General features: G+C 36.7%; 1 protein-coding gene across 12 annotated transcripts in view; it reads left to right on the forward strand.

Annotated features, from left to right (window-relative positions):
* Positions 1–16,509, forward strand: part of CD55 (CD55 molecule (Cromer blood group)) — a 30,081-nt gene extending 13,572 nt beyond the window's left edge. Inside the window, exons 7-12 of one of the 12 annotated variants that reach the window (XM_045087010.1) lie at positions 198–410; positions 1,266–1,529; positions 4,701–4,721; positions 10,386–10,452; positions 11,797–11,900; positions 12,751–13,814. In XM_045087010.1, the coding sequence (XP_044942945.1) occupies positions 198–410; positions 1,266–1,529; positions 4,701–4,721; positions 10,386–10,452; positions 11,797–11,890 (659 nt within the window). In that variant the 3' untranslated portion in view covers positions 11,891–11,900; positions 12,751–13,814. Of the gene's footprint in view, positions 1–197; positions 411–1,265; positions 1,530–4,700; positions 4,722–5,128; positions 5,902–10,385; positions 10,453–11,796; positions 13,815–15,696 lie in introns of those variants that run through there. The other 11 variants (XM_045087008.1, XM_045087015.1, XM_013058087.2 and 8 more) reach the window with 11 other exon arrangements.
* The last annotated feature ends 391 nt before the right edge of the window (positions 16,510–16,900 follow it).

Genomic DNA, 16,900 nt, shown 5'->3' on the forward strand with positions numbered 1-16,900 from the left:
TTTATATCAAAGCAAAGGCAATGCAGTGTTTCAGTTCCTTGGGAAAATCAGAATTAGACTTGATTTCCTAAAAGTCGTATTCATATTTAGGTGTTTGCGGGGGAGAAAGAGAGGATTCATAGAGGAAGCAATTTGTTTTGTCTTAACTTGACAGCATTATTTAGCTAATATTTTTTAACTTTTTTCTTCCTTATAAGGTTCTCAGATTTCTACAGTCATACTAGCAACAGAGACACCCACCACAGTAAGTGCATCAGCTACAAAGCCCACATCAACTCCTCAGAAACCCACCACTGCAAATGTTACAGGTACCAAAGTCACATCAGCTCCTCAGAAACCCACCACAGGGAATGTTCCAGGTACCGAAGCTACATCAACTCCTCAGAAACCCACTACAGCGGATGTTTCAGGTACCAAACTCCCATCAGCTCCTCAGAAACCCACCACCATAAATGCTCCAGCTACAAAGTCCCCATCAACTCTTCAGAAATCCAACACAGTAAATGTTCCAGCTACAGAAGTCCCATCAACTCAGAAACCTGACACAATAAGTTCTTCAGCTACAGAAGCCCTACCAACTCCTCAGAAACCCAGCACAGTACATGTTTCAGCTACAAAGACCCCACTAACTTCTCAGAAACCCAACACAATAAATTCTTCAGCTACAGAAGCCCCATCAGCTCCTCAGAAACCCAACACAATAAATGTTTCAGCTACAAAGACCCCATCAACTTCTCAGAAACCCAACATAGTAAATGTTTCAGCTACAAAGGCCCCCTCAACTCCTCAGAAACCTGACACAATAAATTCTTCAGCTGAAGAAGCTCTACCAATTCCTCAGAAACCCAACACAGTAAATGTTTCAGCTACAAAGGCCCCATCAACTCCTCAGAAACCTGACACAATAAATTCTTCGGCTTCAGAATCCCTACCAACTCCTCAGAAACCCAACACAATAAATTCTTCACCTGCAGAAGCCCTACCAACTCCTCAGAAACCCGTCACAGTAAATGCATCAGCTACAAAGGCCCCATCAACCCCTCAGAAACCCAACACAGTACATGTTTCAGCTACAAAGGTCCCATCAACTCCTCAGAAACCTGACACAATAAATTCTTCAGCTGCAGAAACCCTACCAACTCCTCAGAATCCCAACACAGTACATGTTTCAGCTGCAAAGACCCCCTCAACTCCTCAGAAACCCACCACAGCAAAAGATTCAGCCACAGCCAAAAAATCCCCCATATCAAATGCTTTATCTACAGAGACCCCGCCAGCATCCCAGAATCCCATCATGGCAAATGCGTCTGCTACACAGGCCATGCCAGCAACCCATAGATCCTCCACAGCAAAAGCCTCATTTACACAGAGTCTTCCAGCAACACGAAAGTCCACTGCTATACATGCCCCAGTGACTAAGGGTCTCCATACAACAAAAAGATTGACCTCTGCTCGTATTACAGCAAAACAGAGTTCAGCTACTCCCAGGACAACCAGCGCACCTCATGGAAGAGGGACCCTCTCTTCAGGTTAGTTGGCACTGCTCAGGTTTTCCTGAGTAGGGATCTAAGGAGCCATGGTGGGAAGAGTTTTTCATACTAATGCTCTTGACTATCTTCAGAGGCAGATGGGGAGTGTGCTAGGGTGAAACATTTTGCAATAATATAGAAAAAGATTTTGGCTCCATGAAAACAATGCTAAATTAAGCTTGGCAAAGAAATTTTTTTAAATATGAGTTTTAGGGAGTCCTTGATATCTTCCAGACCCTTCAGAGAACCAAATATGTACCATCCTTATGGCCATTTTCTGGTTCTGGTTTATTGATAGAGACCCATCTCTTAAGCATGCTGAAAGATTTCTCCGGATTCTCTAGAGCTGCCAATTTGGTAAAGCATCTAACAGTGTCTTCTAAGTGTAACTGAAAAGACAGAATTCTTTGAAATAGTCTATATTTACACAAGGGTCTTTAAATGTCAATTTTTATCAAAGTGGAGTAAAATCCATTGTAGACTTCAAAAATAGGTGTTGAGTGAATGAATGAAACCCTTCTTACTAGCTAGTGCTGCTTTGGGCTACCAAGGATGTCCCCCTGTCTATTAACTTACCTAATGCATAGCCAGAATTTTTATAGACACTCTTATTCTCTATTAGAGATACCTATTTTTTTTCCAGTTTCTTGGAAAATCTCAACAGGACTATGAGCCAGGAGATAATTTTTTTTTAAATTGTTTGAACTTTTTCATTAAAATACACACACACACACACACACACACACACACACACTGCATGAAACACCCATGTATGGCTCAATAACTTTTCTAAAGCAAGTATTTGTGGAACCACTACCAACTTTAAGAAATAAAATATTAGCAGCCCTCACGTTTGCCCCCTCACTTTCCAGATGCTCCGCCGATGATCCTGAACTCCATCTGACTTAACCCCTCTCACTTAGCCAGTGTCCTGCACGGCCTCAGTGCTCCCCTCATTGCAAATATGCAAACCCCATTCCATATCATTCTCCCTCTTCTGCCTTTGACCCATTTCTGCCTGTCTTAGTTTGCCCACCAGTGCCTTCAAATCGTTGTTAGGATTGCTTTTCCATATTTTGTCCATATTTCATAACTGCTTTGATGGAATATGTTTTGCCATCATCACCCAGACAGTTTTTTTTAAGAGCTTGAAACATCACAGATACCCTTGTTGATCTTTCCTTTGTGTATTTCATGATTCCCTTAGGTAAAAAGCCAAATACATTGCATATACACAAAATCTTTACCCATTCCTGCCCCTTTTGGTCATTCTTCGATGGAGTCACATAATCGTGGGTATTTTTTTAAATAGTTCAACACATTGTGACCATATTTTCATAATGATTTCATATATTTCACATTTATTATCTTGAAGCCTTTTTTGCCCTTACCTGGCTTTTTTAAAGAATTTAAACATTACAGATATTGTGTACTGGGCCACTTCCATTTCTCTCCTAGCTCATTACTTTTAAACCGGTAGGAGGTTACTGACTTCTTCAATTTTCATGACCTCTTTGGGCCTAAAAGTTTTAGGTTGAATACACCTGATTTTTCATAGAAGACAGCAACGAGAAAAATGTCTCACCTTATATAAATTTGTTAGAGCACCAACTTTGTTGAAATAGTTCCTTCTTGGAAAAAAAAATTCAAGACAATTTAACAAACTTAAACAAACTTGAAAAAAAAAAAGATCTAAACTAAACATGAGTCAATAATTGTCATGAAAATACAACTACTATTTGGGTCAGATTTCTCTCTTTTATGCAATTAATTTATTCTTCAAATATCATAGACCATTTTTTACTCACATTGTAAAAGAAAGTAGTCACTGCCACTTGCAGGATCTGCACCATAGTCGTATGTTCTGTGCCCCTCTCCTCTCTGGATACGCATCCTTGCGGCAGCCTTGCAACATAAGCCTTTTTAGCTTCATTTCGTAGATGATGAATTAGAAACTTAGAGATTAATTTGTGTGATTCATATAGTGCGCAGTTAATAGGGAGAATGTTGGGAGTTAAACACACCTATTTGCTGATTCCAGATCCTGTGCTTTCTTCTGACGCGTAAAGTCACCTGTTCTCAGTGGTACTTTGAGTACATCTGTTTGCCACTTAGGAGAGCAGTGTATTATTATAAATATATTTATTGGAAAGTAAGTTTTGCTGTGCCACTTTCACAGTCCTTGAAAGGTGTAAAAGTTAAGATGCTATAGTAATTTGAGTAATTACTCAGAATTAATCAGAAGTCTGCTGAGAGAGGCTTCAGTTTCTTTTTTTTTTTAATTTAATTTTTTTCAGTGTTCCAAAATTCATTGTTTATGCACCACACCTAGTGCTCCATGCAGTATGTGCTCTCTTATACCCACCACCAGGCTCACCCAACCCCCCACTCCCCTCCCTTCCAAAACCCTCAGTTTGTTTCTCAGAGTCCACAGTCTCTTATGCTTCATCTTCCCCTCTAATTTCCCCCAATTCACTTTTCCTTTCCTTCTCCTAATGTCCTCCATGTTATTCCTTATGTTCCACAAGTAAGTGAAACTATATGATAACTGACTCTCTCTGCTTGACTTATTTCACTCAGCATAATCTTCCCCAGTCCCATCCATGGTGATACAAAGGTTGGGTATTCATCCTTTCTGATGGAGGCCTAATACTCCATCGTATATATGGACCACATCTTCTTTATCCATTCGTCTGTTGAAGGGCATCTTGGCCCTTTCCACAGTTTGGTGACTGTGGCCATTGCTGCTACGAACATTGGGATACAGATGGCCCTTCTGTTCACTACATCTTTATCTTTGGGGTAAATAGTTTCTTGGTCATAAGATTAGATCTCAGTTATTTACTATGTAAGCTTTCAAACTTATTTCTTGCCATCAAGTCATATAACTGAATATGGTGTTTGTTGTAGTAGTCACTAAATCTTTATCGTGTTTCATGGTTATGGGGTTCACTGTGGAATAGATACAGGCATTGTATCTATTAGGGTGTATGTTGCTTGATTAAGTTAATGTATAACTGTTTTCTTAAATTTACTTATAATTATTTCTTTTCGTTATGAAAATCTATGTTACTTTTGAACTTTCTAGTATATTCTGTGGATACATATGTTAAATTACTGTGGCTTTATGTATTTTTCTTTATTTTTGTAATTCATTTTTTTTTTCTTCAGATGCTGCCATCATTGCAGTTGGTAAGTTTGGTTCTTCGGCAGTTAAAAAAAATTGTCATCACTGTGGGATGTACAATCCTTATTCCTGGAGGAGAATATTGTCTTTTTACTGCCTTAGGAATACTATTAAGATGAAATGTTTAAGGTCAGGGAGAAGAAGGGTAAATGCATTTTATCGACATGTTTGGTGGACCCCGTTAGGTACGCGGTACGTTCCTAAGTCTTCCCAACCGTGTTCTTGTTCCAAGGTAATTTTAGGGCAACTTCACATCATTTGGCCAGTCAATCAAGTATCCCTGAACGCCTATTGTCTCAATGCATTATCATTCTAGGGGCCAAAAACAACAATAAGGAAGCTATTATCAATACAGTTTTTAAGCCTGCAGTATTTTACAAGTACTCACAAACTACTCCTTGGTTGTTTCTAGACGTGTGTTCCAGATAAACCAGAATGCTACCTTTGATTACATCCTGTTCCTTTTCCCTTCCCTGTCAGTGATTTAAAGCAAAGATAGCTTTAAAATTATTCTGTTGCTATAGACTTAAGGACATTTCTATGTTGCAATTTCTTCTTTGTTCCAGTCCTTTTTTGTTGTTCATAAATATATTATTTGATGTTAAACATTTTACCAAGAAGATTAATAACTCCTAAAGAAGATGGCAAAAGAAATGTTTAAGAAGCAATACAGCTAAGTTGGCATATTAAAAAGGAATGCCCAGTAGAAAATATGCACATTAAAAAGTGAATTATTTTAAAATTATGTCCTTATAAGCTGAGGTCTCCTATCTATGCATGCATGAGTGAAATAAGGGACTGAAGCTGAAAAGGTGTTTTTTAATTATTATTATTATTTATAGTTCTTTTATAGTTCTTTTATATTTTGAATGAACCTCTCCTTAGCTAAAATAGTTATCTTGAAAGATTGGAACAGTTGGATTCACTTTGTTTGTTTGATATTTTCAATAGAAATAAATGCATTCTAAATGAAAACTTCATGATTTCATCATTTAATGTTAACAGAGATGAGTTTAGAGGATGGGCTTTTTCTCTGCTCAGTGGCATCTAATGAAGGTTCGAGGTGCTTATTTTCTCTGGAATTCTTGGAGTATGTACTATGTGATTCCCCAGAAACTTTTCCTTAGGGTTAGTTGTTGTTCCAACTTGTGCTCAGAAATAAAGAGGAGCTCTTTCCCTCTTAAATCAGACATATGGCAGTTTTTTTTTTTCTTTGGGAACATTCACTTGTATAGTATAAACCTAAAAATTATCCTTATTTCTTCAATTCTGTGCATTCGGTGCTTTCTCATTTTGTTTTTATTTTATCAATTTTTTAAAAAATTTGGTTGTGGTTAATACACAATGTTACGTTAGTTTCAGGTGTACAACACAGTGATTGGATAAACAATGTGCCCACCCCAAAAGTAGCTGCCATCTCTCCCTATACAGATATCTCCCTATGACAGCTATTATGTCATTGACTAAGTTCCTTACACTGTGCCTTTTATTCCCGCCACTTTTCTTATTTTAAAGCTAAGCAAACTCTACTGACGAGGAAATTGCTTTCCTGGATTACACTGCAATGTTAGTGAGCAATATAGATGATACTAGAACTTTGGAAGTGTTTGAATATTTTCCCATTTAATTCTGCTACAAAAGAGAGACTGACTAATCTCAGAACTTCCTTATTTGCTATGTAAATGAAGACTTTATTTTGAGGTCTAAAGCTATTCTTCTGCTGGCTCCATATCTGTGCTTCTCAAAAATCTTTTTTTCATTATTGCCCTCTCCCCCTCAGGGAAATTTTTGGACTTTTATTTTCCCCAATCGCCCCCCCACCCCCATGAAATTTTACTACCACAGATATACTGTAAATCTATTTATATTCTGTATATCTATACTTTATACATAAAAAAGTAAGATTTTTTTTCACCCTTTTAGGATAATAACACCCCCATTGAGAATACATGCTCTATGTAGTTGTATTTTATTTTTGCTTTTGTTTTCTGTTTTTGTTTTTTATGCCAACATTGTCAAGATGACAGGATTGTGTTCTGGAGTCAGTCAGATCTTTGGTTTGAATCCTGTTGGTTCTTTTTTCTTTCTTAAATTAGTAATTTTTCAACCCAAGTGATTGAACTTAATCTTTCTGAGTCCCAGTTTTCTCATTTATGATCCCTATTTAAAGTCTTTGAAGCTTAATGAGATAATAGATACGAAAACTCCAGCACAGTGCTAACCATTGAATAAATATTAGCTTAAAGCAGTCGTGCAGTGCTGTCACTGGTATTTTCCTAGAATGGGTTTCTGATAGTTTTATCATTCCCTCTGGCCACACCAAAGAGTAAGAATTGTCCTTTATTAAGGTAAGAGTTGCATTTTTGCTGTGTAGCAAGTACTCTACTGAAATTTTTGTATTTTTATTTTACTTCTCAAAACATCTTATAGTGTGTGTGGGTATCTATATACCCACACACATATCTATATCTGTGTCCCATTTTTAGTTTTTTCAATTTTTAAAATTTTTTTAAAGATTTTATTTGTCAGAGAGAGCACACACAAGGTTGGGGAGCAGCCAGCAGAGGGAGAAGCAGGCTCCCCACTGAGCAGATAGCCTGACTATGGACTCCATCCAATGACCCTGGGATTACGAACTGAGCAAAAGGCTGATGCTTAACTGATGGAGCCACCCAGGCGCCCCTCTATATCCCATTTTTTTATCTGAAAGAATGATTTTTGCAAGATTTGTACCTTGCCCAAGAACACACATCTGTTAGGTGCTTCAACAGAAGTAGATGACTCGTTTCTCCAGCACCAGGTACTTGAAAGGATAGAAAGATTCTTGTCCTATGCGGAAATCTGCACAACTTAAGTTTTTACCCCCCGCCCCACCATTGCTGAAGTCCTATATCATGATATTCATAAATCTCTTATGGGGATTAATAGGTCAGTTGAAGGAATATTTAAGAAAAAATTAGGGACTGCTCAGTGGCGTATCTAAAATGTTCTTTCTGTATCCTTCAAATATCACATGCTGATTAACTTTGGCTTTATACATCCATCCACCTGCATCTGGCATATGGTGCAGACCAGCTTAAGTGGAGGTGTACTTTCAAGAATCTAGAATCATCAGTTGTAATTTGAAATGCATCAGATGCTATGATACCAGGTCATCACCGTTTCTTACTACCTGTCTCTCTGTAGGATGAACTTAAATTCCACTGTAAAGTGACTTCAATTATCTGTAAGTTATTCAAAGTTAAGAAATCAGACAACATAATCATCCTGTTTTTCATTAGGCTGGCAAGAGAAGCATAAGATACAGAGGCAAAGAAAATACAATGATAATAACAAAACCCTTCAAGGGTCCTATGAATGTTGCCAAGAAAGTGGTGTTTAATTCTGAATTGTAAATCTGACAATGTAAGGCTTACTGAAGCACATTCTTTTTCCTTCTATAAAAGTCTCTTTCCGGTGTGACTTCACCAGTGCGTAGACCTCAGTTCCTTTGTTTTGTTAAATAGTATTATAAGGAAGAACAACCTATTAACGGTGTCTTTAATTTTGTATATGAACAGCATTTCTACTTTATTAGGTATGTAAGTGATACCTTTTGAATTGACTGGACAAACCCACATTTCTTCAAAAATAGAATCCTTAAATTAATACCAGATCTTATATATGGAATTCTGACTCAGTTTCTTCAGGAATGGAGATGATACTGCATATATTAATGTAATACCCATCTAATATAAATCATATTCGAATAACCTCAGGTATTTTTCTTAAGCATACTATGAATTAAAATTCTGACCAGAACCTGGGATTAGAAATCAGTTTTTGTCTGTTGATAAACTATTCAATGTATCCTTTTTTGATCTCAGTTTTTTCATCTGCAAAAAGAAGATAATTTGACGCAATTTAATAAATATTTTCTAAACACATCCTACTATTTGCCAGGCACTGTGCTAGTTATTGGAGTAATGAGATACAAGGTGACAAACTGCTTTACCGTGTCTTAAATACTATAAATATAATGAGAAATATTGCTAAAATAATCCTTTTATTTAGAGAAACCCATTTTCTAAAATCACATAATTTTCCTACCTGAAAGCTCATTAGTTAGCAAGAACATTGATATCATAGCCATAATTTCATTGTGTCATTTATTCTGAGTTGTAGGTCTCAAATTGGCACCAATATACACTTGGGTTCATTTTCCATAGGTACCAAGAGAATTTTGAGATCATAACTATTGCCTCTATACTTTAAAGTCTTCTTTATTTATAATTTGGGAAGTAATACTCCTCTTAGTTTACTGAGGAACCATTTATGTAAAATCCAGTTTTTCATATTTCTGTATTTTGATCTAGTTTCCTGTGAAAACATCGGTCTCGGCACACATTCTTCTAGAATTACATGTATGTGCTTGTCGGTGTTTTAAGAATAGGATTTTGGTTCTACCATCTGTATATTCTGGATCACTTTAAAATTTTCTATCTTCATTTATCATTCAACTTGAAAATGGGATGGTTTTACAACCATTGAAAATGGTGGAGTTAATGGAAGTGCTAAAGGGAAAAGAAACCCCAAATTTTTGAGGAGCTATGATTTATTTTATGAATGAAGTCTTCCGAAATAATGATATGGTGCTAGGGGATCCACTAAAGAAATTGATTGGGTAAAATACTGTAAAAACTTACCTGTCATAGAAATAGGTGTTTTGTTGAATCATGTATCCATACGACAGTGCAATTGTGTGACTTGAGCGTTTTGCTGATTTGGAACCAATTTGTGATTTGGTCATATTAGTTTCAGTTGCTTTCCTAGTGTCCTCTCTAATTTCTTTTGCCATGCAGATCAAAAGACTAGAGCTCAAGGACATTGCAGGGTGGCGTGGGGGAAAAAGGGAGACCTAGAATGGTATGGAGAAAGGGCACACAGGTGGTTTGGAGAAGAAAGATTGTGTGTAGAAATCAAACTATAAAAATTACTGTTGACCAACTTATTTGACCATTATTTTTCTGTCATGAAACTCAAAATAGTGCATTTAATCTCCAAAGGAATTATTAGCGTTCTTAAATGAAGTTGTATCTACAACAGGCTAAACACTGAATAGCATATCCTGTAAGCGACATAAATGTGTTTTAGCCTCCATGCACAGGTGATATTACCTTTCCTGGGATGGGCTAATGCCTACAGCTCTTACCTTAACTAGGAACAAAGTAAATGGCCTTCCCATTCACCACATAGATAACCCTTCCCTGTCTGAGACTCCGTTTTCTCATCTACTCAATGTGAGTGAACTCCAAGACACTGTCTAGTGCTAAAATTACGGAACACCGTCATCGTGTTTGACCAACCAATGATCAAAGCATTTACAATGGAGCATGGTGGGGATGAAACACTTTGGAACCCTCTCCAGGAGGTTAAACACATCCTATTTGAGCATGGTGATAGTTTAAATATTTTATTTCTTTTTTCTTTGAATGAAAGCAGGATAAGTAGCATGCAATTTTTGCTGTCAAACTTGTGACGTAAGAAAGCCACATACAAAATGTAACTTGTGTCTCCTGTTTTTCTTTAACTTGACGCATAACCGGTGTGTTTGTCATTGTGACACTGCATTATGTCTATACCTGCTCGTGTTTCTATTAACTGTGTTACCACATTTTTTCCTCCTCAAGGACTTGCTGGTACTGTAGCTGGTACCCTAATTCTAGTCAAAATTTTCTGGCACCGTGGAAAATCAGGGTGAGCAGAAATTCTGATAATTTAAAAAAAAAAACACAACTCTTCTTAGCTTCTTTTCCAGTAAAACTTGACACTATATCAGAAGGTAACCTCTTTGATTAATTGTTTTTTGGTTTTGTTTTTTTTTTTTACATGCTCTCTCTTTATTCCTTTTCTCAGTCATTACAGCCTTGGGTGAACAGACGTTGTGTCTTTTTCTCTTTAATTTTTCAGTAGACTCAAGGACATTAACATGTCAAAGGAAAGTGATTTGAAAAGCCCCATTCTCACTTCACAATCTATTAGCCAACTCACCTTTTTTCCCTACTCAGTATAATTGCTGATGGTATCTGTGTGTTACACAGAAGCAAAAACCTAGGGAAAAATCAGTCTCTATCAGATTCAGGAGGTTGCCTGTGATCAGGCCTTTTTCTGAGTTATATTTATGAAAACATGCCAAAACAGCTAAAAACAGCCCCTTGGTTCAGAGGGTGCGTCCAGGAGCCTGACTGCTTGCTATGAATCCTCCCAGGGGTTGAAGTTTACACATGGTAAGCCCTCAGATGGTTGAACAGCAGCACATAGAGAAGAAATCAGTATTACTTGAAACATCTGATCTGCATTGAATGTGCATGTGTTAAGTATAATGTCATAGTGGGCTCTGACCTATGCTGTAGACAGAGGATTATTTAAATTGACCCTCCTCTGTTTTATAGATTTTACTGTTCAGAAAATTTACCATGGAGTTTATATAAACTAGAATTATTTCTAAACTGTCCTAATGCCTATTTTTTTCCCCATTAATTAAAAGCAACTCTAATGCTATCACTAAATGGCCTGGTTTAATTTTGGGGGTGATGTGAGCTATCTACTTTTTACCCTCTGTAACTCTTATTTCTCCTTAAATTAACAATATTATTGAAGCCTATTATAAGCTAAAATGTGTAAATGTTCGTTAAATCACTAAATGGTTCCGTCTTTTACTAAAATAATGTGAGCACTGGGTCCTGGGCTTTGTGGGCTTTTAAGTCGATACTTGTTTACTGCCAATTGAGTGTTCTAGAAGCTTAATAGCAGATGTAGTAAACTAGAACTTCAGATTTTTCAGGGACTTTTTAAGAATGTAGTTTAGAGTCCACCAAAAATGAACAGAATTTGAAGTCCTATAAAGTGGGTTAAGTTGGTACAGATGCCTGAGCAAAACTACTGTGGAAAAAACCAAGGATTTCCTTACTCCTTTTAAAAATGGAGGGTTCCCATACGTTTAATTAAAAGGGATGTGATTGTAAGGAAATGCTGATACTGCTTTTCAGCTGAAATGGAAATTATATAATTCAACTAGTGTTTTCCTTCTCTACTGTTCAGCTCTTACACATTCACGAAAAACAGCAAACCAAGCAAAGTTACGTTTCATAATTTAAGTGTGACTGGTGATGCCTCAGAAGTTAAGACCTGGTAAATCATAAAAGGTATATGGTTTTATGAAGTCGTACTTCTCTGTCTTGCAAAATGTCCATCAGTAAGCCAGGACAGGTTTTATCCATGACTGTTCAAGGATAATAGGAGCTCAGACCTCTATTATCTTGTCAGACTGGTTTTTCTTCGTTGAGCGACTGACTGACACTTTAGGTCTGTCATTAGCATGATGTCATCCATGCTCCACTCACCATCTCATCTTGTATTTCGCACTCAGTTTACTGAAATGATTGGATACTAGTGATGCCACAAATATTTGGGGGGGGACTGAGAAGTGGATACTTTAGGGCTTACAAATAGGAATGCCTTCTTTATGAGTGTTTGCATCATGAGATGATTGACTTGTACTGTTTCTCCTTTTTGCTTGGTGGGTTTTAAGAGTTTCCAGTGTGTAGGAATTAAGATTTGTTTTATGGTATCTTTTGTAAGTCATGCTTATAGATCTTTTATCTCCTTTATGTTATACAAAATTATGACACAACAGTAACTTAATGTAAACGAATCTATGAAACGTTCTAGGTGTCTTCCTCAAAGTGTCTTTTGGTGAAACTTTTCTCTAATGCATGTGTCAGGGGTTTTCATTGACTCTTAATCTGGAAGTACCTTAAGTGATTCTAACTTGGCTACTTAATTTCAAGAAACTAAAAAACTCATGTGACATATTTTAGTTGGTGTTGCTATAGCTAAACTGGCTGAGGTTGGATAACTTACTAACTTTGCATGTGTTTTGCATGCCCTATTATGGATTAATTTTCATTGTCTATCACATCATAACCAAAAGATTAATGTGTATCATCAGTCAATAAAATTATTTTGATGTTAACTCTCTTTTTTAACTTTCAGGACACACATGTATAATACTGACAGTCTTGTTTATGATGCTAGTAACCATTGGCTAGCTGATTTAGCCAAAGAAGAATTAAGAAGAAAATGCACACCAGTATGCAGAGTATTTCTAGTTTCTTAGACCTTTCTGGAGGAGCGGACAAAATAAATGTAATAGTGCTCTTCGTTTCGCATGTTATCATTGTCCTTAAGGTGCATAGGAAAACCAACGAAGCAAGGAGAAGAGAATCTGCCCTGGGACACTCCCCAAACTCTCGAAAATAGAAGAACTTGCAAGATTTAGGGTGATTACTTTCCTCAAAGTTTAGGAAACTGTAGAGGTTTGTTTGTACTTAGAACATGAGCATGAAGTAAAGGAAATGTGTCATTTTTTTCCCACTAGATATGTAGTGTTATTTTTGTTTACAAAGAAAATTAGAAACTAAAAACAGTAATTGGTATTGGAAAGAAACAAAAAACCTAGCCTCTTCTGAGCAAAATTGCTGAAGAGAGATGAACTGTATTATAAAATAACTCTTGATTGTAAGGCATTTTCTTCTTTTCTCATTCCATTAAAATTAGTCTGAATGGGTTAGCAAATATTTTAAAGGGAAAACGTGCTTATGATGTGAGAATGTTGATTTTCTTGGGTTCGTTGGTGGCAAAGGAGGAATACAGAATGAAGGAATAACTCTTTCTTTGTCCCACAAGTACAGGTATCCAGTCAGGACTTAGCCTCTCACTTGTAAGTTAGATGGATTGGCTATAATTTTGTTTAAGGACAATTTTTTTTTTCTCTTGGAGAAGAAACCCTATGGAAGGGTGAAAGGTGTCTCCACTAACTTAATATCTCTAAAAGTATCCAGCGATATTATATTAACATAAGAAAAGAGTCTATATTTCTGAAGTGAGATATTCATAGCCAAATTGTAAATCTTATTCTTTTGTAATACTGAGATTAATTTATTTATATTTATTTATGTCAATGAATGCATTGGTTTTACATGTATAGCAAGACAAGTTCAAGAAGATATGTAAAGAAAAATTTATTTTCCCTAAATAGAAATAAATAATTGATCACATTTTTTGTCTCATGTAGTATTTGAAATTTATTTTCTTGGATATAAATAATTTATTTCTAAATTATAGATTTTTCTCCTGCCTCCTGTAAGTATTTTAGAATGCTGTCCATTGCTTCTCCTGGGGTGAAACATTTTCATTTACTTTGAAATTATACCATATTGTACTTTGTCAAGCACGTCATAGTCTCATAGTAGAGCTGTGTCCCTTATTACTGATTTACCTAAGGATAATCATATTAATTTCTAAATTATTATACATTCTTATCATCTTACCAGTTATATTTAAGTGTTGGAATAGACTAGAATACACAGATAACTAAACTTAACAATAATTTTTTTCTCATATTGCTTCATCTGTTTTGCTGTTGAAGTATTTTAAATTCAATATACATCATAGTATTTTGCTATAAATAATTCAATATGTATTTCTAATAATAAGGACGAATTTTCAACCTAGCTACAATTGTCACAACTAATCAGATTAACAAGAATTTTCTCATAGTTTCTAATATTCGGAAATTCTTTTATCTCTTTTGAAAGTTCTGTGTATAGCCACACATGCAACAACTAATTAATTAGTTAAATGAGAAAGCCTCCTCTGCCTACGCTGTGACAGTCTGGGTGCTTCCTAGGGTGGTAGCAAGGATAGCATCAATTCAGTCATTCAGAAAAATACCTAAGAGCCTACCATGAACAGGTCACCATGTGCTAGGGGTGAGCTTGTCAAAGTCACTACGATACAGTGGCTGCCTTCAATTTGCTTATATTCTATCACAGAGAAACCAAAACTAACACTTACTGAGAGAAAGTGTAGAATTACAAAAGCGTTGTAGTAATCACCTGTACAGAATACAGAGCGTGCCTGAGCTATCTTTGCTACATGGGTGAGTGGTGGGTGGTGGGAGGGGGGCATTCAAAATAGGATGTGAATTATGGTAGAAGAAATAAGAGATTTTGCCAAGCAGGAAGAGAGCCTGCAAACAATGCAGCAGGCTCAAAGTAGGAAGGTCTCAGGGAGAAGACTTGTGTTTATTGTAGAAGTAAAAATCATTAAGTTCCAAATATATATTCTGCCTTGATTAAAGTTAGAATCAATGAACACAGGTTTATAATACCAAGAAATTTAGACATTGGGAAATATTGAACTTGAGCAATACAATACATTGAGTTAGCCTGTGTATCTTATTATTTAGATCAAGGTAAAGCTAAAAAAATATATTTAACAGTTATTTTGAAGAAAATGGTATAAACAGTAGGTATATTGTGGGTAATGGCATTTTCTTTTAGGATTTATAATTACTTTGTGTCCTGTTGTCATGAACTTGAATCATTTTATTTTTTCCCAAGGTAAGCTCTCCTTTGAGATTATGCTTTGATTGCAAAGATTTTGTTGCCTTTACTTTTGAGACTGATGCTGGTTTGTTGCAGGAAATTATACTTGCTTACCACAGAAATTTGCCTTTTATTATAGTTAACCTACTATCACGATCAGATTTCATGGAACACTTGAACATTAGTAGTTTTTGTCTTACCACACCCTAGCTTTTTTTTTTTTTTTTTTTTTTTAATTTGGTTAATGCCAGAGTGGAGTGGAAATGCCTTGTTTTCTATTCAAAAACTTGAATGTTCCCTCCACCCCTTTGCCTAAATTAAAAACAACCTCTTCTGTAAAGTCAAAGCTTCCTTTGCAAACCTACCCCAGTGGTGGCTGGTTCATTTTCATACTCCATGTGCCTCCGTGTTGAGAAATGGTGGTATTCTTTTCCTTAATTCCCATGGCCTCTACTTCTGTCCCTCTCAAGTTCCCCATATATTCTTTAGAAAGAGTAACTATTCTTTCACTTTAGCAGGGCAATTTACTAAAATGTTTTTTTCCCTATAGTTTCTCTCTCTCAATTCCAAGCAGGTAGCCAAATTTTGGTCTTCCTTGCTACATGGGAACATCATGACCTGTGGAAGCAGAACCAGTTAAAGACAACTCTCTTTCTTGCCATTCTTCTCTGAAATCCTGTACTCTCCACATGGACTAATGAAGCGGTGGTGAGGTAGGTAGAAGAGAATCAGGAAGAGAGAAGATTCCTATGAACAACAAAGAAGACCTGTGTTGCTCAAAGTCTCTGATCCAAGCATCCTGACAGTTTCTAGGGTGGGGGAGGTAAGGACTCAGAGGTGAGTGATGGGATGTATAATGTTATATTTTGAAGCTGGGACTAACAGGATTTATTAAAGGATCAGGTGTGCAGTTAAAAAGGGGAAGAGTAATTGAGGAGGACCCCAAAGGTTTTCGCTTAAGCAACAGAAAGGAAACAGTCTCTCTTTCCTAACCTTACTTCCCTTGGGAAAGACTTTTATAACAGAAAGATCAATAGTTTGATTTACCCATGGTAAGTTCGAGATGCCTTTTAGACATCAAAGTGAAGATGTTGTAAGCATGTCAAAAATACAAATCGGAAGCTCTGAAGAGGGGTCTAGGCTTGAGATCTATATTGGGGAGTCATCAGTAAGAGAACATGTTTCAATGAACCCAAATGAAAAAAACAGGATGAAGACTTACATTCAACATTAGGGTTTACAATACGGAGGTCATTGGTGGCCTTGACCAAAGCTCTTTCAGTGGGGTGGTTGTAAAAAAGGTTAGGTGGAGGGGCTAAAACAGAGACTGGGATGAGAGAGATTTTTTTTTTTTTTAAGATTTTATTTATTTATTTGACAGAGAGAAATCACAAGTAGGTGGAGAGGCAGGCAGAGAGAGAGAGAGGGAAGCAGGCTCCCTGCTGAGCAGAGAGCCCGATGCGGGACTCGATCCTAGGACCCTGAGATCATGACCTGAGCCGAAGGCAGCAGCTTAACCCACTGAGCCACCCAGGCGCCCGGGATGAGAGAGATTGAAGAGAGCCAATGCAGATGAATATGGACAACTTTTCTGAAAAGCTTTACCAAAAAGTTCGGGCAGAGAAATGTTTGCTGGAACATACTGTCTGCTCAAGGGAGATTTTGTTTTAAAATATGGCGAAAATTACATCATGTATGCTGATGGATATGATGCAGGAGAAAGAAGGAAGTATCTCCCAAAGTCCTTGAGGAGG

The sequence above is a fragment of the Mustela putorius genome, unplaced genomic scaffold, assembly GCF_011764305.1.
Source record: "Mustela putorius furo isolate JIRA1106 unplaced genomic scaffold, ASM1176430v1.1 tig00001012_pilon_pilon_pilon, whole genome shotgun sequence".
NCBI lineage: Eukaryota > Metazoa > Chordata > Mammalia > Carnivora > Mustelidae > Mustela > Mustela putorius.